At 40.6% G+C, this 23220-nt stretch overlaps 1 protein-coding gene and 1 pseudogene across 1 annotated transcript; both read left to right on the forward strand.

Moving 5' to 3' along the window:
• The first annotated feature begins 1061 nt into the window (after nucleotides 1-1061).
• Nucleotides 1062-15973, forward strand: LOC110014072 (endoplasmic reticulum aminopeptidase 1-like). Its single transcript, XM_023958344.1, has 12 exons — nucleotides 1062-1074; nucleotides 3424-3904; nucleotides 4011-4149; nucleotides 5843-6000; nucleotides 11277-11356; nucleotides 11438-11621; nucleotides 11712-11868; nucleotides 12749-12933; nucleotides 13002-13163; nucleotides 13236-13376; nucleotides 14533-14614; nucleotides 14722-15973. The coding sequence occupies exons 1-12, from the start codon at nucleotides 1062-1064 to the stop codon at nucleotides 14890-14892; spliced, it is 1953 nt and encodes a 650-aa protein (XP_023814112.1). The 3' UTR covers nucleotides 14893-15973.
• A 1551-nt stretch (nucleotides 15974-17524) lies between these two features.
• Nucleotides 17525-20263, forward strand: LOC101169267 (annotated as a pseudogene).
• The last annotated feature ends 2957 nt before the right edge of the window (nucleotides 20264-23220 follow it).

The raw sequence follows: 23220 nt of genomic DNA on the forward strand, positions 1-23220 counted from the left end.
TTTAATCAGACCCCCCCTCTGTGCTGAGGACTTCTGTCCTTGACTCCAAGAAAACAAGATATTCGCTTCCAGAGTGTGAAGACCGCTGTTGTGTTGAAGGTTGATGCTGCCTCGCAACCCCCCCCCCCCCCCCTGACCTCGGTGCCTGCCCCCCCCCGCTGTGAACACTGCCTGAGAGGCGCCGATCCGTGGCTGCCCTCGGAGTGTATCGCTGAGGGCCCCCCCCCTAACTACCTCCCTCGTGTACTGTGTGTCGTGTGAATATGTGCTTCTGTGTTTAGACGGTGTAGTTTTTTTCTTGTATCTACACATTGTAACAACAGTGTTGAGGTATGACTTTTTTTCTGTCACCAATGACCCAGACCCTCCCCATTGGTAACCCATCTACACCCATCCTAGTAAGGCAGCACCTTTATTGCTGCAGCCTCAGCCAACTCTGAACTGTATATGTGTATCTGTTGTATGTCTGATCTTGTTCAGGTTGTACTGGAACTAATTTCGTATGTCGGTGTAAAGCTGTGCATATGACAATAAATTAATTCTGATTCTGATTATTTACAGCACTGTAGGCTGCACATCATTGTCATAGTTTTTGGTTTGTGTTTAAATTATAAAGTATATTATGGAACAGCCTCCCTGAAGTCGTAAGACAGGCCTCTTCTGTGTTCATGTTCAAATCTAGACTTAAAACATTTCTGTTTAGCCGTGTATATGACTGAAAAGTCCTATCTGCACTTTTCTTTCCTTTCCTTCCTTTATTTTTAAATCAATTTTCAAATTTTTTCTTTTCTTTTAAACTAAATTTTACGTTGATTATTTCTATCATGCATTGTGATTTTAATGCATTTTTCTGTTTTGTGAAGCACCTTGAATTACTTTGTGTATGAATTGTGCTTTACAAATAAACTTGCCTTGCCTCTGCTATAGTGACAAAACATCTAATCATTTTGACTTGCAGTGCTTACACAATGCCAAAGGGATGAAGGATTTTGGGGGCACTGACTGTTTAAATGAGAAGAAAATTTAGTTTTGACACATGAGTGAATTGTTTTGGGAGAGAAATGGCTTTTGCAGGTGAACCATGGTGTTGTGCCGAACCATCCATATTACTTTGGCAAAAGCACCAAGAGTGCTGAGAATGTCCGGTCTGATCAAGAAATGAACCAAAGCCATTGAGTAGGATCTTTGCCATTTTGGTGGCACTCACTCTTCACATGGGAAAGGAATTTAGTTTTGAAGCATGAGTGAACAGTTTTGAGAGATATATTAGATTTTGCAAGTGAGCTATTGTGTTGTGCTAAACTGTAAGACTGTTTTGCCAAATGACCTTAGAATTTTGAGAATGTAATTTCTGTTTCAAGAAATGAGCCAAACCAAAGGAGAAAAACTAATATGAAAATCCTCTTCATCCACTCTGATGTAGTACATCGTGCTGCCACCAGAGGGCAGAAGACAGCATTCATGGAGCATTTTTTAGTTTTCTAAATAAATTTCAACATAAAACCTTTTTCATGGTTAACAGCCATGAAAAAGAAAATAAACAGAAATGAATCAATTCTGTTTGTAGGTTAGAAAATGTAATATCACATTTTTTTAAATGCCCCAATGTTGTTCAATTTCAAGTTCCATTATTTGTCACACACCTAGGTGTGCGAAATTTGTTTCCCGCATTTGACCCATCCCCTGGGGGAGTGGGGAGCTGCAGATGAGCCGCGCTCGGGAGGCAGCAGCGTTAAGGGTCTTGCCCAGCAGTTCTACATGATCTTTTCTTGATTTGAAAAAACTTTATCAAAATCTGGATGAGATTCTTTGCATTACTGGAACAGTACAACATGTAAATAAAAAAGACAATGTTTAGTCACTCTTCTTTTTTTGTTAAATAAATTCTCATTTTATTTTCCTTTAGCCAGAGGGCCACAATGGAGGGCCAGATCCTCAGGTCACACAAATGTATAATTTAGACTTTTTGATCATCTATCTGTCAATATCTGCACCAAAACACCCAAACAGTGAGTAAAAGAGTAAATGTTCTACATCTAAGAGCTAAAAACCACTTCAGTTGGTGTGTTGAAGGTTTGTTGGTGACGTTTGGCTTCTTTTCTTTCAGCATGATCCATTTCAAGTTGTGGCTGTCAAGACTAACTTCTGATGCACAGAACAGCTTGTGATTGACTCAGTCCACATCATTACACTTCCACCACTGTGTTTTACTGATAGAAATTCAAACATTAACAGGCCAGCACAAGCTTCTTGTTAAGAATCTTATACTGAAAGCTGGTTGAAGTTTCCTGCATCTGGATGTGATATATTTTGCCAGCATAATTTTATAATGTTTAATCCTCTGCCACTTTTCAGCTTGTGTTGTTCTAGTGTTCAACCTTCTGTGTTTGTCTTAGCAGCATTCTCTGGGATGCAAATGCTTCCACCTTATGGGGAATTATCAGTAAAATATGTGAGAAACTAAGAAAGAGTTTAGCTTATTAAATAAAATCCCATAAAAAAATAACATTAACTTTACCTGGATTTAATAATTTTTAATAAATACAATCTGGAACTTTAAATTAGAAATCTCTATCCTCTTGAATTCAGTACATCGAGCTACCACCAGAGGGCAGTAGACAGCAATCCTGTGACTATAGCTGTGAGCCACATAGGCTGCAAAACTGCAGTTATGGATCTTTTTCGATTTTTTCAAAATAACCGTCATCATTAGATTTTTTGGATGTTTAAGAGAGCCGAAAATAATTTATTCTTTTTTTAAGCAATTTTGGGAAAACAAGGCAGAAAAAATTGTATAACTTCCCACATTGCAGATGATAATTTTATCACCAATCTAAAAGAAATTTGACTAAACATTTGTAAATATTACCAACATTTATGTTCTTTAAATAAAGTTTTTCTTTAATATTATAAAAGCCTTCATCCCTCAAATTCATTTAGATTTCAGAAGAGAAAGTGATAAAGACATGAATATTTTAGAACTTGATCATGTTAAAGGGAAATCTCCTGGTCAGGATGGTCTGACTTCAAACTTCTGCAGGTTTTTCTGGAAAGTTCTTAGAGAGTTCCTATTTGAAGCTTTAAAGAAATGTTTGCTGAATAAAACAATTTTGAAAACAATGAAAAAGAATGATAATATTAATACCAAAACCAAACAAAGACAAATCTCTTATTAACAACTTGAGACCAATAACTTTATTAAATGTTGATTATAAATGATTCACTCACGTTTTAGCTAACAGACTGAAAAAGTGGTTCAACAGTCAGTTGTAATAAGTGAAACTCAATCTGGTTTCCTTCCAAACCAGTTAATCCACAATAACATTTGTTTAGTCTGAGATTTATTAGATTATGGAAGATTAATTGAAGACAATGGAGTTATTTTATTTTTAGATTTGTTTCATGTTTAGATTTGATTCTCAGGAACTCTCCTGCTCCTACTCTTTGCTCTGATCCCTTCATCTCATGGAGCTCAAATACCAAGTCCAGACCAACCCAAGGAGATCCCACTAACCACAAATGGCCAGCCGTTAACCTGGGCCCGCATGAGACTCCCCAAAACCATCTCCCCACTCCACTATGACCTGAGCCTCCACCCCAACCTCACCACCCTGGACTTCACCGGCGTCGTTCGCATAGACCTGGACGTGCACGAAGACACCAGCGTTGTGGTTCTCCATGCAAAGAAAATGTACATATCAAGCGCGCTGTTGCTCGCGCCAGCGGGCACGAGGGTCCTCCAGGTTCTGGAGTATCCTCGCTTTCATCAGCTCGCCTTGATGTCTGACGTGGTGCTGACCAAAGGTAGGAAGTATGAGGTCCAGCTGGAGTTTGCTGCAAACCTGTCTGACAGCTACCATGGGTTCTACAAGAGCAGCTACCGCACCAGCACCGGGGAGGTCCGGTAGGTCCCAGATTTGGGCCAAAACAGTGTCATTTAGAGCAAAAACTGGAGTTATTGTGTGAAAGAAAAAAGAAAACTATAGTATTTTATGCTTTACTTCTCACAGGGTCATGGCATCAACACAGTTTGAGGCGACCTTTGCTCGTGGGGCCTTTCCCTGTTTTGATGAGCCCGCCTTCAAAGCCAACTTCACCATCCGGATTATTAGAGAGCCACGCCACATTGCCATTTCCAACATGCCTAAGGTACACCAACACGTCTTTTCCTGATGGCTTTAACACCAATGTCGTGAAGGGGATTTAGCTAATCTGTCATTACGTAGTCACTAGATGCTAGTCATTTCTTAAAAACATTTCCCTTCTTTTTTGGCTCAGTTGCTGGACTTTTTCTCATCAGATAATCTTAAGGATTTGCATTTCTGCTCCTTCTGTGCTTCATTTTTTAACACACACAATTTGAATAAAGAAATAGTCAGAAAGTGAGTTTTATAGCAAATTTTCTGATGTATGTCCTCAGTCGTCAGAAAAATCCAACAAAAACACGTTAAAAACACCAAACACTATTTTCATCAGAGTGGGTCTTTGGTTGAAAACTACATGGATGTAAAGCAGCAGATCATGTTTAACCATGTAGTAACAGCTCTGTTCAGTGTTTTTCCTCTGCTTTTATAATAGATAAAAAAAAATGTTTATGCTTTTTACCAGCAGATGACTGCAGGTTGCTTATTAGGAATAAGAGATTTTCATAGTTTAAAGATAAAAAAAATTAAAAATAAATATTTCTCTGTTATTTTCCATCTGCAGACTTTACTGTAAATTTTCACATTTATTTTGTTGATAAAACCCTTTTGGTTTTCTTTCAAACTTTAAAAGGAGATGTCCTTTGTCAGTGAATAAATGATGAAAAATTAAAAAAATTATTCTGATCCTTTTTATGTGTTTTTTTTTTTTTTGTAAAAATGACAGCAGCTTTTTTTGTTAATCGAATAGGTGTACTAAGAGATGCTACTCTATTTCTGCAGGTTAGTGCTGTTCTTGGTTGTAGTATGTAGTTTTTTTTTTAAATCTTTTTGAGCATGGGTGCACTTCTTCACTGATAACATTCACAAAGCTATCTATAAAAGAAGAAATAAAAAAACTCTAGTTTATATTAATTGCATGCATTGTTATCTAAACAAAAAAGCATAAAAAAAACTCAAAGAAAAATCTGTTATGAAATTTAATATTTTAACTACTGAGTATGATGTTTGGATAAACTCAGAGTTGATAACCTGGCAGTGGTAAATGTTTTCTACACTAATTAGTAAAATGGAATAATTTCCCATGGTCCACCTGATGCTTTTTCATGGCATACTGGTTGTTAAACACTGTACAATCTTTGTTCTGCTGTTTAAGACTTTGCTGCATGTTCTCAGTTTGTTTAATTTACTTTTTTTTCTCAAATCCTGTGCTTTTTGTTTTCAGATCTGCAGCTCAGATGATTTGGACGAAGGCCGAATGAAGCACAAAGAGTTTTGCTCCAAACGCTTTTAGCAAGAATATCAGATGGAAAAAAACACTCTGTCCTCATGTGGCTTCGTTGATTATCTTCCACTTTTGGCTTCTCCCATCAGGGGTCGCCACAGCGAACAAGTCGCTAGGTAAACTTGGCAATGTTTTTACGCCGGATGCCCTTCCTGACGCAACCTTCTCAAACCAGGCTTGGAACCGGTACAGAGGTAGAGAAGGGAACAGGGAGCAGCCCGGAGTCGAACCCTGGTTTCACGGACGGAAGGCGCCGCAAACCAGCACGAGCTAAACTGGCTCGCTTTGTTGATTATCAATGTTAACTATTTTTTAGCTTTCACCGTATTCATTAAATCTGATTTAAAGTTACAATGTGAAGCTTCTGAGCGCATTTGATGCATTTTGAGCTTAAGGGATGTGGACTGATCGGCAGAAGTGGTACTCGGGGGATGAGCTGGATGTCAGGGCCATCATGGACACCTGGATGCTGCAGGAGGGCTTCCCGCTGGTCACCGTGGAGGTCAAAGGGCGGGAGGTCAGGCTGAGTCAGGAGCGCTTCCTGAGGACGGACAACCCCTCCCTCACTGAAGGGTAATAAACCCATAAGTCACTTCTAAATAAATCCCTTTTCCTTTATTCATTTCTTAAAGCCAGAACAACAGCAGCTATAAAAGTAGAAACATTCTGGCCCACATAGCTAATATTTTCCCTGCATGTGACCGTTTTTTCTTTAAATGATTAAAAATGAAAAGAAAATCAAAAATTGTCACGGAAATCCTCACAGCATGAGTGAAAAAAGGCCATCTGTCAATCATTTCTGCTGGAGCTAAAATGAAGGAGAGCAGACGTGAGGAACCTCAAGTGCAGATCTGTAACCTCGGCAGGAGCTCTGAACTGGAAATTTGAACAAGATTGGAAGAGACGTTCAGAAAAACATCAGTAAATGGACTGAAACACTGTGAGGCTGTAAACGATCAGATTTCTTTTCAATTTCATGTAAATTTGTCCACATTCCAAAGTACCGCAGTAGGATTTCTCAACCATTGTTTTGGCGGTGACACAGTGCATCTGTTCACCTGCAGGATTTTTTTTCCCGGTTTGTTTGTGTGAATTGTGGGTAGGTCTGGGTATTTTTCATCGACCACTTCATTTATGGCATTGACCTGGGATGATTTTGGGGGCCTCAGAATCAGGTTTTTTTGGGAGGAAAATAAACTTTGTTGGCCAAGGAGTATTTATTTATTTTAGGGCCTCACCGTCTCCGGAGACTATGGTCAAGCCAAGAAGCTTCGTGTTGGATACGAGATTGTCATGGCTACAGAACACTTTTCGAACCCAGATGCTGGAACCCAGAAGAAACACAGCGGGAGGCGAGCGTGGCAGGTAAGAGATTTAATACGAGGAGCAGAAAGCAGAGCGTGAGCAGGACTGGATGTCGGTTCCAAACTGGAGACAGAGGTTAGCGGCGTCACTGGTGGATTTCTCCGTAGGCAGATGCTGGCGAAGGTTGGGATACTTGAGGTGGCAGAGGCTCGTGGTGGGACCGCAGGAGAGGACAGATTGGCGAGACCGGCTGGAAGCTGATTCAGGCGACCACTCGTGGTACTGGATTCCTGAAGGTGAGTAGAGAGAGACAGATTTAGTCATAGACTTGACGTAGCAAACGAACAATAGCTTGACTTGAAGACCAACTATGCACTTATGAAGGCGGATGAGGTGATGAGGTAAGTGGTCGCAGGTGTTGAGAATCAGCAGCCAAGCGGAGAGGAGAGGGGGAGGAGTCCGACAGAGACACCATATCAGTACCCCCCCCTCAACGACCGCCTCCAGGCGGTCAAGGGCGGCGATCAGGGTGGGCACGGTAGAAATCCTCAATGAGAGAGGGGTCCAAAATAAACGAGCGGGGAATCCGTGAGTGCTCCTTCGGACCGTAGCCCACCCAGTCGACCAGGAACTGGAATCCACGACCCCTCCGACGGACATCCAAAATCCGGCTGACGTCATAGGCCGGAGCGCCGTCGATGACCCGGGCGGGCGGTGGGGAAGTGGACGGCGGGCACAGAGGACTGTCCTGGACTGGCTTGATCTGGGAGATGTGAAACGACGGGTGGACCTTCAGGGCTTTGGGCAAACGAAGACGGACACAGGTAGGGTTGATGAGTTTGTCTATGACGTAAGGACCGATGAATCGGGGAGCCAGTTTCTTGGAGGATGCCTGAATGGGGATATTGCGAGTGGAGAGCCAAACCCTCTGACCAGGTTGATAGTCAGGTCCCACCACCCTGCGACGGTTGGCGATCCGGCAGTTGCTCTCCTTGGTGCGGAGGAGAGCGGCCTTCGTCTGAGTCCAGACGCGTTGACAACGCTGGAGGTGATGGTGGACGGAATGCACTGCCAGATCCAACTCCTGGGATGGAAACAGAGGTGGCGAGTACCCTAGAGCGGCCTCAAAAGGAGAGATCCCGGTGGCAGATGAAGGATGAGTGTTATGGGCGTACTCTATCCATACCAGGAAGGTGGACCAGTCCTTTTCATTCTGTGCCGCCAGACAGCGGAGAGCTGCCTCCAGCTCCTGGTTCGCTCTCTCCGCTTGGCCATTTGACTGGGGATGATAACCGGACGAGAGACTGACCGTGGCCCCCAAGGCCGAGCAGAAAGCCTTCCACACTTGTGACGTGAATTGGGGGCCAAGGTCGGAGACAATGTCCATAGGGATGCCATGGTGGCGAAAAACGTGTTTGACCATCAGATCAGCAGTTTTTGTGGCCGTGGGGAGTTGAGGAAGGGGGATGAAGTGAGCCATTTTCGAAAAACGATCAATAACAGTGAGGACAGTAGTGTTACCGTGTGACGGGGGGAGACCGGTGACGAAATCCATGGCAAGATGGGACCAGGGTCGATTGGGAGTGGGGAGAGGATGAAGCAGACCTGCCGGAGCTGAGGATGTCGGTTTTGATCGGGCGCACGTGGAGCAGGCAGCGACATACTCCCGCACGTCCTTTTCCATGGCAGGCCAATGGAACCTTTTGCGGATAAGGTTCAGAGTCCGGTGAACCCCCCCATGGCAAGCCAAGCGGGAAGTATGCCCCCAGGTGATGACCTCGGACCGGAGATCAGCAGGGACGAACAAGGTACCCCTGGGGACAGGAGGGTGGTTATTATTGTCTCTCAGGGCTTGGAGTACCTTGTTTTCGACGTCCCACGTGAGGGCTCCGATGACGCAGGTGGAGGGAAGGATAGTGGCTGGGGCGCGTTCTGATGGGCTGTACTTTCGGGACAGGGCGTCAGGCTTGACATTTCGGGATCCGGGTCTGTAGGTGATTACAAAATTAAAGCGGTCAAAAAAGAGACACCAACGAGCTTGCCTGGAGTTGATCCGTTTGGCTGAGCGGAGATAGGCCCGGTTCTTGTGATCGGTCCAGACGATGAATGGCTGTTCTGCTCCCTCCAACCAGTGACGCCACTCCTCCAAAGCTAGCTTGATGGCAAGTAGTTCCTGGTTGCCGACATCGTAATTCTGTTCTGCCGGTGATAATTTGCAGGAGAAAAAGGCACAAGGTTTCATTTTGCCTGTTGAGTCTTCCTTTTGGGAGAGGACGGCCCCCACACCGGTATCAGAAGCGTCGACCTCGACGATGAATTGGCGAGATGGGTCCGGTTGGATAAGGATGGGTGCGGACACGAACAGTTCTTTCAATTTGTCAAAGGCTTGTTGGGCTTCAGTGGACCAGACAAAGGGGTGAGAAGTAGAAGTAAGGCGCGTGAGGGGAGAAGCTATGCTGCTGTAATTACGGATAAAGCGCCTGTAAAAATTGGCGAAGCCTAAAAACTGTTGAAGTTTTTTCCGAGTGTCTGGAGGAGCCCAGTTGGTGACGGCTTCTAACTTAGCAGGATCAGGTCGGATGCAACCGGCCTCAATGATATAGCCGAGAAACTGAACGGTTGAAACATGAAACTCGCATTTCATTTATTTTACATAAAGCTGGTTTTCCAATAATCTCTCCAGCACGAGACATACGTGGTGATCATGTTGGGCCTGATCCTGTGAGTAGATGAGAATGTCATCTAGGTATACGAAGACGAACCGATTAAGGAAATCACGGAGTATGTCGTTAACTAACCTCTGGAAGACTGCAGGGGCGTTGGTGAGGCCAAAAGGCATGACCAAATATTCATAGTGGCCTAAGGGGGTTTTGAATGCAGTCTTCCATTCGTCGCCTTCTTTGATGCGAACCAAATGGTATGCATTGCGGAGGTCTAATTTAGTGAAGATTCGAGCTTTTTGAACGGAGTCAAAAACGGATGTGATTAGTGGCAGGGAGTATTTATCTTTGACTGTGATCTGATTAAGTTCGCGGTAATCGATACAAGGCCTGAGTGTCTTATCTTTTTTCTCCACAAGAAAAATCCAGCCCCCACAGGGGAGGAGGAGGGTCGTATGTGCCCTAGCGAAAGCGCTTCCTGGATGTATTGTTCCATGGCGTTTCTTTCGGGGCCCGACAGGTTGAATAGCCGCCCCTTAGGTAAAGGAGCACCAGGAAGGAGGGTAATAGCGCAATCGTAAGGTCTATGCGGGGGAAGGGCGCTAGCCTTCGTTTTACTGAAAACCGCTTTTAAGTCGTGGTAACATGATGGAATGGAAGCAAGATCTACCGAGACGGGACTCTCGGTATCAATGGGACACACACACGAGGAACCGCGGACAGTAAACAGTTAGCGAGGCAGTACGAACTCCATTGAGTGACAGATCCTTGAGCCCAGTTAAATTGGGGATTGTGTAACTTAAGCCAGGAGAACCCTAACACTATGGGAGTATGCACGGACTGGGTGATGTAAAACTGAACTGATTCCCTATGGTTACCTGACGTGACGAGTAGAATGGGCTTGGTACGGTGGTGATACGAGACAGGTGTTGTCCCCCGAGACCAGAAGCTTCAATGGGGTTTTCTAGGGGCTCTGTGGGGATAGACAAGTGGTTAACTACATGAAAGTCAATAAGACTCTGTTCCGCCCCAGAATCTACGAGGGCCCTAAGATCATGAACTTGGAGGTCGAGGCATAACTTGACAGGTAAATACATAAATTCTTTACCAGAATCTGTGGCAGATAACTCCCTTCGCGGCCTGTCGTCTAGCGAGGGGCTTGGGAGTTTAAACGTACTGGGCACCCCGAGACTAAATGGCCTTTAGCCCCACAGTAGAAACAGGCTCCAGCTTCGCGTCTTTTGCGCCGCTCCTCTTCTGACAGCCTTGAGTGACCGATCTGCATGGGTTCATCCATAGTCTTGGAGGGGACAGGACATTCAGCATACGGGCCTGGATCGATCGGTGGAGCGTGGACTGACTTAGTCGGATGACGTGGAGGCGGATGATTCCATTCTTTTTGGCGTTCACGTATCCTAACGTCTGACCTGAGAGCGGCGGAAACTAACTCCTCAAAGGATCGTGCTTCCGGTTGAGAACAAAGGTGGTCTTTAATTTGTTCATTCAAGGACTGGTAAAAAACACCTTTGAGGGCCAGATCCAGCCAGCCAGCTTCTGTTTGAGGGCAAGCAGCCGCCGGGTCGCCTCTTCCTGTTTACGAGGTTGATCGAATATCAGGCGGAATTCGCCGAGGAATCGCTCATAGGACAGGTGAGAGATGGGGTTGGCAGAGAGAAAGGCTTGGGCCCACTGGAGAGCTTTGCTTCGTAGAGAATTGACAATGAGTGTGATCTTTCTGTGGTCGGTTTGATAGAATCGGGGAGGCACCATATCAGAGATTATCTTAAAAAAAATCAGATTTCTAGTGTGTTTGTATAAACCAAGAGTGACAGAGTAAAAATTATTTTATTTCCTAGTAGGTTTGATCAATCTGTGTGTCGGCAGGTTCTTGTGGCAGATCCCGTTGACCTACATGACCAGCACCTCCTGCTCCGTCCACCGTTTCCTTCTGAAAACAAAATCTGGTGAATGTTTGCAGACTCTTCCTCCCAAACACGACTAGATATGTGAGCTCCCCCCCTCACCCTATGTCTCTTCCCTTTCAGACGTCCTGTACCTGCCAGAGGAGGTGGACTGGGTGAAGTTCAACGTCAACATGAGCGGCTACTACATGGTCCACTATGGCGGTGGGGGCTGGAACTCCATCATCTCCCTGCTGCATCACAACCACACAGCCCTGAGTGGCAACGACCGGGCCAGCCTGATCCACAACGTCTTCCAGCTGGTCAGGTCCGTCTCCTGCAGGAACACACTTCCTGTTTCATCTCCTCTGGGCGGAGTCACAGTTCATCACTGAGTCTGGTCACTTGTTATGTGCAGTGTAGAGAAGGTGAGGCTGGACACGGCCCTGGAGCTGTCCCTTTACCTGTCCAGAGAGACGGAGATCATGGCGGTCTGGCAGGGCTTTGGGGAACTTGTACCTCTCTACAAACTGATGGAGAAGCGAGACATGCCTGAGCTGGAGAACCAGATGAAGGTTTGTGGCGTGTCACAACGGGAGCATAAACAAAACTCTGTACTTTAAAGGTTTGAGGAGAATTGAAGAGCAGAAGGAAATAGATGAAAATATAAATGTTCACTCTAGGATTTACAATCTTCAGGAATTTGTGTTCAAATTTTGCAATGTGAGTTATTTATCATCATAATGTGAACAAGTAATTATAAACTGTGAAAATTATAATTGACAGCAAAACATAAACATCTCCCATGATGCATTGGGTTAAAGTGACCGCATCTCAGCGCACAATGAGTCTTCGTGTTAAACGTCTTGAAACCACAATGAACACACATCAAACAGTTTTTGAATATTTAACTTAACCTTTATTGTGTCTTTTAGAAAAAACAGCTGCAACTTTCAGCTTTTTCTGCCACAATTATCACAAAAATGCACGTGAGATTGCAGAGGGACTGTAGATCAATACAGACAATGAGTTTCTCCTTTTTTTTTTTAATTTTTGGATGCTGGTGTGCCGCGGGATTTTTGTCAAGGTTAAAGTGTGCCGTGGCTCAAAAAAGGTTGAAAAACACTGATCTAAATTTACCATCAGTTTTTCTATCTGTTCTTTTCTATAGATCATTTTGTAATCATTTTTTCATATGTTGCTGCTTCAATGCCTTTTTCTTTACATGTGCAAATTTAAAAAAAGAAAGGAAATTTCATAAATTAAGTTAACAATTTAAACAAGGAAATAATTATTTAAAAAAAATAATCTATCATTAGTTAACAGATCGTAAAGTTGTGTCTATCTCGTGCTTACAATTGAAAAAGGTTGAACTTCACTGATTGACGTCCCTGCTAGTGCAGATCAGTGGATCCCACATTGAGGGGTAAACCTGCGTCCGCTCGTCTCCTTCAGAGCTTCATCGTGGATCTGTTCCGGGGGCTGATCGATCAGCAGGAGTGGAACGACTCTGGCTCGGTGTCCCAGCGAGTGTTGAGGAGTTACCTGCTGCTGTTCGCCTGCGTCAGGAACTACAGTCCCTGTGTGACCAAAGCCACGCAGCTTTTTAACCAGTGGAGGGATTCTGATGGCACCATGAGGTCAGAGGTCACAGCAGTGTGTAAAACCATACCGTCTTTAGTCTGAACTGACACTCTTGTGGCTTTAGCCTCCCTGTGGACATCACCATGGCCGTGTTTATGGTTGGAGCTCGCACACGGGAGGGGTGGGACTTCCTGTATGAGAAGTACCGCACGTCTCTGCAGATGTCGGTGAAGAGCCGCTTGAAGTGGGCCATGGCGGTAACAACGATGACGGACAAGCTTCAGTGGTGAGTCTCAGCAAATGAGTACATCGGATTTCAAGGTTACTGGACTGAAGCTAAACCTCTCCTCCTCTGTAGGATGATGGAGCAGAGCCTCAACGGGGAGGTGATGAAGACCCAGGACCTCCCAGATGTGATCGTCTCTGTCGCCAGGAATCCTCATGGCTTTAAACTGGCGTGGGACTTCCTCAGAACCCACTGGCACACGCTGATTCAGAAGTCAGTGAACTCATCACACATGAACATTTCAAACAGCAGGGATGGTACCAAAACGGAGCAGAGATATTGCAAATACAATAATAAAGCATCACTGTATAAAAACGGGCATCTCGATGCTTCATTGATGTGCTTCGTTATGCGGCACAATTCTAGCCAACCATTTTACCTTTCCAGTTATTGTGGGCGGGCTCATATAAGGATGGGTGAGGCCGTGAGGGTGGGCGGAGCTTCAGTCAAAATGCTGAAGGCAGAGCGCACATCTTACATCAAAACTTTCTAATTCAGCGTCCTGCTGAACAAGAGCACTTTGAAGAATTCTCAGAAAAAAGATCGTTGTCATGGTGATGAGTGCTAAAATCCGTGCTCACTGGAAACAGATGACTGTCAGAAAGAAGGAAATCGAGCATCTGAGACACTTTCAAACGCTCTCCTGTGCTCCTGTGTCGCTGCTTTGTCACACTTAAATGTTTTTGGAAAAAGTTGGTGATGTGTTTTTTCAATTTTTGGGGAACCGATTCGAGTACCGTTTAGGCACCGGCTCTGTTTTTCAAAGTACCAGTTCAGTATCGGATAAAATCCCAACGATACCCATCCCTAATCCACATCAATGCTTTAAAACCAAATGATACAAAATAAACTTTATTCTGAGCACATGACACATTTCCAACAGTTACTTTACAATTCTGAATCATCCAGTAGTACTATTTGTAGATTGATTTTGTAGAAACATCAACATATTTTGGTCTTCTGAACATATTTACATATATATTTACATATATTTTCTTTTGTCAGATAAAATAAGGATAACAATAAAAAAGGTTATTTTTTCCTGATGAAGGAAAACATATCATTGCATTTATTTAATCAAGTTCTATAAAAAAAAAAAAACTTTGCTCCTCTGTAAATAATTTAGTAATATTTAAAAGATGTGTTGCTAAAACATAAAAGAAATCAGAAAAAATTAAGATCTTTCTGATAATTTTCTATCAGATGCCAAAACTTTGTTCCCAAACTGAATGTCATGTGCTGGATTAGTAGCAAAATGGCTTTCATGAGTAGAACTAAAAACCACCTCAGTGCTGCTGTTTTCTCCAAAGAGGAGGTCAAGTTTGGAGTTAAATTCAATGCATTAACATTATTCTGTGTTTAACTGCAGGTTTGACCTGGGATCCAGCACTATATCCCACTTGGTAGCCGGAGTAACCAACCAGTACTCCACCAGAGAGATGCTTCACGAGGTGAGAGATCATTTCAGGCCACTTTTGCTAGAGGACCTGGCAGATCTAATACTTTTGTGTTGGTGTGTTGGTGTGTTTTTTGTTTATTGCTGTGCTCTTGCGTTCAGATACGAAGCTTCTTCGACTCCCTGACAGAAGAGGCGGGTTCTCAGATGAGGTGCATCCAGCAGAGCTACGAGACCATCGAGGACAACATCCGCTGGATGGACAGGAACCTTCCTCTGCTGCAGGCCTGGCTGAACAAACATGGCAGCAGAAACCACCATCAGGAGTTATGAAGGGGGGGTTAAGGGGTCACAGAAGCCAAAACAGAAGCAGGTCGATGATAGAATTTCTATATTTTTTCTTGATGAAAAATGTTTTACCTGATGTATTTTTTTAAACAGGAACTAAAGTATGAAAATTAATTTATGCCAATGGAAAGGTTTAGGGGTTTTGACAAACTTAAAAATGAATTATTGCATAATTTAAATACATTTTAAGTGCATACGATCGTAGCTTAATTGGATTAAAGGTTTTAATTTTTTGTGATGTATTATAGGCACAAATTTGGGACCTGGACACTTTTTCTAAGATTGATCCTGATGTGTTTCTGTGGGTTTGTGTTAACGGTAGTTTTTGCTGTGGGGGGGCTATGTTCAACAGCACTGACGTCTGAATTTCTGTGAATTTCTTTTTTTTATTGCACTATTCTTTTAATGCTGTAAAAAGGATTTTATTCAAAGCAGATAATTGATATTTCTGAAATATTCCGCATCAGATCATGTTTCTGATCAGTTTATCAAAGATAAAATTTCCAACTTGATTAAAAATATAATAATTAAATTTTGGTTACATTCTAAATGAGAGATGACCTTAAGTTGAAGTGAAAATAGTTTATCAATGCAGAAAATAATGTAAACATGTAAGATTTATAGTCACAAAGCTTTATAAATAGTGTCCTAAGTTCCCTTATGAGTTAAAAGAGACATTAAATATTTTCCTTACATTATAAAAATAAAATAATGTTTTAAATGGGATTAAGGAAAAACACTTTTAAACCATAACAGTTCATAACAGGATTCATTTTTCTGTGTTTTTATTTTCTTATCTTCGACAGACTTATTTCTGGATTCACTAAGACAGGGTTTTGACTTTGCTAAGATGTAAAAAGAATGTTGGAAATTCCAAAAACATTTTGAAAACACAATAAAAGTCCAGTTGCAACTTTTCTGGATACATTTTTCTGATTTGGGGTTTTTGGTACAATTAAGAATTTTACTGCTTTGATTTTCATTTTAAGATCAAAAACATTTAGAAAAATGTTTAATCTTTTAATGTGGATGATTTCTTAAACACATTAAAACTTCTGGATGGCAATATCTTTTGAACCCTTTTTTTGGTTTTAGTTTCATATTTCCAGTTTCACTGCTTTATGCTGCTTCCAGTGGCAGCATAATGCGGTATTGGAAAGCTGGTTATCAGAAGGAGACTCCATCTTCTTATTTGCTGCATGTTTTTCTTTGAAGAAATAAATACACAGTAGGTCAGTTTGTGCCACAACCCAAAAGTACCTTGAAGTCACAAACTGATCACAATTCACACACACCTCACTGAAATCACATTTGGCCCCCATGACAATATATAGAGCGTACTGAAAGTCAAAAAGTACATGTTAATATATAGAATACATTTTTGAATGTTACCTATACATAAAACCATGTATTATCCCGCCCGTCTCTGTTGCTGTATCATTGTTTGTCTGCACAATCCTTGTACTTACCCCCCCCTTCTTCAATCTAAATTTAGCTTTGAAGATCAAAAGTATCCTGTAACTCTATGACATAAATCCAACCCACATCTGGTTTAAGCTGTCATCTTAGGACATTTAAAAATGATGTGCTTTTTAAAAATTACTTTAAGTGTTTGTTCATAAAAACGTATCTAAAAAAATAACGTTTGACAAAAATCAAGTAAGCCTCAGTTACCATGGAAACACCAACATCTCCCTGTAAACAGAGAAGTTTACTAAATAGTGGGTTTTCTGTCATTATGACTATGAACATAGGTTTGAGTTAAATAATATGAAAGCATTTAATGCTGCAATAAGCAATTTCCATCCACTAATACAAATAGCCACTCGGACAATCTACTCCAAAATAATGTTCATCTGCAGCTTCTCTCCTCAGAGATTAATGGACAAACACCTTCACATGTTTTCTGTTGCTCAAAGAGCTGCTTCCTATATTCTCAAATGGAAATGCAATCATAAAATATTAGAACAAAGAGTAAAGGAGACAGTTAAAACATTTTTTTCCTGTTCTAAAAGCAAAAGATGAAGACGTAAAATTACAAGATTTTAAAGGATTAGGAATTAAACTGTTGTACTTTTTGTGAAATAAGTATAAAAAACGTGAGAGTATTTATGGATAAAAACCTCTTCAGAGATTTTTATGGCTTTCATCTAAATTTCCATTCCATTTTATACTAGATTAAACTATTTTTTTTATAAACTGCTCATACTTTATCAGATTTAGCTTTCAATGGTTTACAGATGTTGGTGAATTTTCATATTAAAAAACAAACATTTTAAAATCAAACCACTTATGAAGACATAAAATATGTATTTTTTGCTAAGTCACAAGAGTTCATGCACAAATCTCCAAAGAAATTCTTTAAATGTGTAGAAGTGATTATAAAAAAGATAAAAAGTTTTTCTTCACATTAGTTATTGTACATATTTGTTTTTGTGATAGTTTTCTTAATGTTCATTTTATTTAGAAATGTGTTGTTTGATATATAGTTTTTGAAGAGGTAAAAGAAAATGTAAAATAACTGCATGAACTGCTGTTTAAATAAAGATTTAAGGACTTTGAAACAACCGAAAAAAACTTGACTCCACCTTTGGTGAGAATGAGGAAATGAATTCTGAGGAAACTGAAAGTAAAATGACTTTTCTGAACTGAACTCAGACGCCACTAAAGGTCTTTAAATCTCTGCTGGAAAAACAAAGATTTGTGGAATATTTTCATTCTGAACTTCAAGACAGAAGCTGGTGAGTCTGAAAGACTTTGGTTAGAAATGGCTGAGAGAGCTGCTCTTCTTGAATTCCTGAACTGTCACGTTTGTTCAGAGACTTTCAATGATCCTGTAACTGAGCTGCAACCACAACTTCTGTTGGAGCTGCCTGCAAAAGTTCTGGGAACAAACTCAGAACAAAAACTGTCCCATCTGTAAAAGAAAACCACTTGAAGATCATCCTGCTGTGAACTTTGGCCTGAAGGAACTTGCTGACTCGTTTGCTGGAAGACAGAAATCTGAATCATCAGAGACAAAAACAGGAGAGCAGAAGTTCATGGAGGTCTGCAGGAAACATCCAGGAGAATCCAAACTGTTCTGTAAAGACGAGCAGAGAGCTTTTTGTCCTGTCTGTGAGTTTTTTCAGCACCAGAGTCACAAAGTGGTTCCTGTAGAAGAAGCAGTCAGAGAGCTGAAGGAGGAGCTGAAATCTGACTTAAAGTCTCTGCAGGACAAGAAGATCAAATATAAAGAAGTGGAGGAAACATACAATCAGATGATTCAACACTCCAAGAAGCAGCTGCTGTCCACAGAGACACAGATCAGAGCAGAGTTCAACAAGCTCCAGCAGTTCCTGAAGGAGGAAGAGGAGTCCAGACTGGCAGCTCTGAGGGAGGAAGAGGAGCAGAAGAGGAAGACTGTGATGGGAGAGATGAAGAGGATCCAGGAGCAGATGTCCTCTCTGTCAGAAAGTATCAGTGCTGTTGAAGCAGAGCTGCAGAAAGACAAGGAGGCGTTCCTCAGCAGTTGGAAAGACACTCAGAGCAGAGCCAGAGCCCAGAGCTCGCTGTCAGACCCACAGCTGCTCTCAGGAGCTCTGATAGATGTGGCCAAACATGTGGGCAACCTGTCCTTCAGAGTCTGGGAGAAGATGAAGGAGAAGGTCCACTTCAGCCCGGTCCTCCTGGACCCAAACACTGCAAGTAGTTGGCTTTATCTGTGTGATGATCTGACCAGTGTGAGATTTGGAGAAACTTCTTCTCAGCAGCTTCCTAACAATCCAGAGAGAAACACGAACTATGTAAATGTTTTTGGCTCTGAGGGCTTCAGATCAGGGAAACACAGCTGGGAGGTGGAGGTGGGAGATCATCCTGACTGGCTCATTGGTGTGACTGAAGAGTCTGTTAACAGGAAAGGAGAATGTTCTGCTTCAACAGAAGATGGAATCTGGTGTTTATTACACCATAATGGAGAATACACAAACGGTGTTGGTCAGACTGTCACTGTGACTAAGAGTCTCCAGAAGATCAGAGTCCAGCTGGACTATGACAGGGGGGAGGTGTCCTTCTACAACCCTGAAGACATGACTCACATCTACACTTACAAAGACACTTTCACTGAGAAACTTTTACCATATTTCAATGTTGGAAAATCTGGAGATGCAAAAACCTCTAAACTCCAAATCTGTCCGACTGATTGAGATGATTTGACTCTTTTGTCATCAAAAAATAACTGGAACAACTGAAATTCTTTCATCACACTCTGATCAATCTAATGATCAGATTTTCTTTTAGCAGAAACTCTGTATTTTTGTGTATAAAACCATTAACCCTAAAATATTATTTTAAAAGTCTGATTTCTTTAAATTTTAAATTTTTTTAAATTTGTTTATATCTTGTGGGTTCCACTCCCAACATTAACATGGATTGCAGAAGGGAAACCTTAAATTAAAAAATGTTGGTTCCATTTCTGTTTTCTTTGTTCTTTAGTGTCTCAAATATTTTGTATCTCAATTTGATTTTCACTGCAGCATCTCTAAAATGTTCAAAGACAAGTTTCTGCTGTTTCTGTTCAAGTAAATGTGAATCAGCTGTTAAATCTCCTTCATGAGTCAGAAATCAGGAGCGTTTCAGACAAAAACTGTGCAGTTAATGTTTTTCTCAGGTTCAGGAAGAAGAAACAGAGCAGAAGAAGCTTCTTCATTTTGGAAGAATCAAATAGATTCAAGTTTCTAGATTTATTTCATTTCTGTCAGAATTAAAAAGGCTAAAAAATGTTTTTATTGTCTTTACATCAAAGTATAATGCTACATCGATTTAAACTGTAAAGAAGTTTTAATGGTATATTCTTTAAGCAGTTTTACTCTTTAGGTCTTTTTTTAATTGAACTGTTGAATTTTTGAATTTTCACATCTTCATGATCAAAATATGAAAAGATTTTATAAAAGGACAGCAATGATATTAGTTCAATTTACTCAATTAAATCAAATTAAAGATGAACACACATTTGACCTGAATTTGTTCATTTTTGTTTTATAAATACAATCAGGAAATTTTTTTTTATTTTGAAAATCCTCTTCATCCACTTTGATGTAGTACATCGTGCATCAACAGCAACCATGTAGCATTTTGTAGTTTTCAAAATCAATTTCAACATAAAAGCTTTTGCATGGTAAACAGCCATGAAAAACAGAAATAAACAGAAATAAATCAATTCCGTTAGTATGTTAGAAAATGTAATATTATAAATTTATTCTAAAATGTCCAAATGTCTTTCAGCAGTTCTACATGATCTTTCTTGATTTGAAAACATTTTATTAAAATATGGATGAGATTCTTGTGGTTGTATTACTGGAACAGGAGAACCTGTAAATAATAAAGAAAAAAAATGTTCAGTCAGTCTTATTTTTTAATTGATCCTCATTTTAATTTCCTTTAGCCAGAGGGCAACAGTGGAGGACCAGAGCCGCATGTCACACAAATGTATAATTTACACTTTTTGATCATCTATCTGTCAAAATCTGCATCCAAACAGTGAGTGAAACAGTAAATGTTCTACATCTAAGAGCTAAAAACCACTTCAGTTGGTGTGTTGAAGGTTTGTTGGTGACGTTTGGCTTCTTTTCTTTCAGCATGATCCATTTCAAGTTTTGGCTGTAAAGACAGACTTTCATTGACTCTAAGATCTTCTGATGCACAGAACAGCTTGTGATTGACTCAGTCCACATCATTACACTTCCACCACTGTGTTTTACTGATAGAAATTCAAACATTAACAGGCCAGCACAAGCTTCTTGTTGAGAATCTTATCCCGTAAGCTGTTCAAACTTTCCTGTATCCGCATGTGATATATTTTGTCCAGCAGAATTTTACAATTTTAAATCCTCTGCCACTTTATGGTTTGTGTTGTTCTAGTGTTTGGCTTGACATCAATATCTGGTATGCAAACAGTTCACAATTCTAAAGGAGAATTATCAGTAAAATATAAAAGAAAATAAGAAAGAGTTCAGCTTATTAAATAAAATCCTAAAATTAAAAAAATTAACATTAACTTTACCTGGATTTATAAATTTTTAAAAAATACAATCAGGATCTTTAAATTAGAAATCTCCATTGCCTTGAATGCAGTACATCAAGCTACCACCAGAGGGCAGGAGACAGCAATCACTGTGGCTGTGAGCCACTAGGCTGCAAGACTGCAGTTATGGATCTTTTTTGATTTTTTCATAATATCCGTCATCATTAGATTTTTTGGATGTTTAAGAGAGCTGAAAATAATTAATTCAATTTTTAAACAATTTTGGGAAAACAAGGCAGAAAAAAATGGTATAACTTCCCACAATGCAGATGGTAATGTTATCACCATCTAAAAGAAATTTCCCTAAACATTTATAAATATTACCAACATTTATATTCTGTCAATAATGTTTCTCTTTTATATTATAAAAGCCTTTACCCCTCAAATAAACTTAGATTTCAGACGACAGTGTGATAAAGGCATGAATATTTTAGAACTTGATCATATTGTCCAGTAAATAGACTAAAGGGAAATCTCCTGGTCAAGATGGTCTGACTTCAAACTTCTGCAGGTTTTTCTGGAAAGTTCTTAGAGAGTTTCTATTTGAAGCTTTAAAGAAATGTTTGCTGAATAAAACACTTTTAACAACAATGAATCAAAGAATAATTATGCTAATACTAAAACCAAACAAAGACAAATCTCTTATTGACAACTAGACCAATAACGAGACCAAAAATTTCATTAAATGTTGATTACAAATGATTCACTCATGTTTTAGCCAACAGACTGAAAAATTGGTTCAACAATTTTATTTCTGAAACTCAATCTGATTTTCTTTCAAACAAGTTTATCCACAACATTTGATTAGTCTGAGAGTTATTCATGGAAGATTAATTGAAGACGATGGAGATTTGTTTCAAAGTATTTGATTCTCAGGAACATTGGTTTATCTGGACATCATTCCAACATTTTGGATTTAGAAAATAGTTTATATTTCAATGTTTTACAAAGACATAACGCAGTTCTGCTTCCTACAGGAACTACAAGCAGGTTTCCTGTGAAAAGAAGAATTAGACATGATGATCCAGTTAGTCCACTTCTATTGATTTAAACAATATCAATATGTTGCGGCCGATGATCTATTTGATTCCTTGATGTTATGTTTTGAAATTTAATGTTATGTTCAATATAGTTTGGGGGGAAAAAAGAAACAATATTAATACAAGGAAATTCACTTAAAAGAATTCAACTGGCTGATGACACTGCATGAATGTTAAAAAATACAAATTAAATTCCAAATAAAAATTCAGTCTCTGTTCTCCCAACCTCAAATGTTAAAAGTGAAACATGCTTGTACATCTGCACACAAACACGTCAGCCATCCGGACCAGCACCAGAAGAACCACAACAAGGGCCCCAAGCCCGAAAAAGGAAAGAAGGGAAGAAGAGAGGGATGTTAGAGAAAGGGGGGGGGGTGATAGTGAGAGGGGGGGGGGGGGTAAGACCATGAAGCAGCATAGAGTAGACAGGTTTACTGGTTGTTAATCATTACGGTAAGGTTAAAATGTAGTACAAAAAGGGCGGGGCCTGTCCACACACACACTGAAATGTTATCAACATACCTGCTAGCTGCAAAGATGTCCACATGTCAACATGTACACAAAACAGATAGTGTTCACGCACGCATACCTGTGCCTTTAAACCAACTAGTGTGAAATCTTTCATCCATTCAATCATGCAAACTGTTAGTGCAAAGGTCAGCTAATACCTGTGCTCAGGTGAGTGTTTATGTTCTTCTAAAATGGATGGTGGAATGTGAAAAGAAGGAGGAGGAGCGCCCAGCCACCCCCACACCCAGACCAATTAAATGTTTAATAGCTGTTTGCCAGCTCTAGCTCCTGATCTTTGAAAATGCCCTCCCCCTTTCTGTGAGGGCTGACAGAGCCCTCAATAATGTTAAATCACTTAAAAAACATAGATTTTTACTCAGGCTCCAATGATGAGATTTAGTGGGCCAGCTATTGTTTTATAGTTTTTATAGTTTTATTGTTTTTGTTTATTCTATTGCATTTTATGGATTTATTTTTATTTTTATAAATGGTTAAGTTCTTGTACAGCAATTTGGTTGTTCCTGCTTTTTATAGGTCCTAAATAAATAAACTGACTAATCAAAATCCATCAAACACACATGAATGTTAGGCATCAGTAGTGGTTTTAGGCTCGGGCAATGTGTGCCCAGGGTGCAAATTTCAACGGGGTGCGGCATCCCCATGCTTGAAGAAAAGAAAAATAACTATCGGTTTTCTATTAAT

The sequence above is a fragment of the Oryzias latipes genome, chromosome 9 (assembly GCF_002234675.1).
Source record: "Oryzias latipes chromosome 9, ASM223467v1".
In the NCBI taxonomy this organism is placed as follows: Eukaryota; Metazoa; Chordata; class Actinopteri; order Beloniformes; family Adrianichthyidae; genus Oryzias; species Oryzias latipes.

Coding starts and splice junctions, on each gene's coding strand:
- LOC110014072 (XM_023958344.1), top strand. Junction 3,905..4,010: donor ACCAGCACCGGGGAGGTCCG/GTAGGTCCCAGA, acceptor TACTTCTCACAG/GGTCATGGCATCAACACAGT. Junction 14,615..14,721: donor CCAGAGAGATGCTTCACGAG/GTGAGAGATCAT, acceptor TCTTGCGTTCAG/ATACGAAGCTTCTTCGACTC.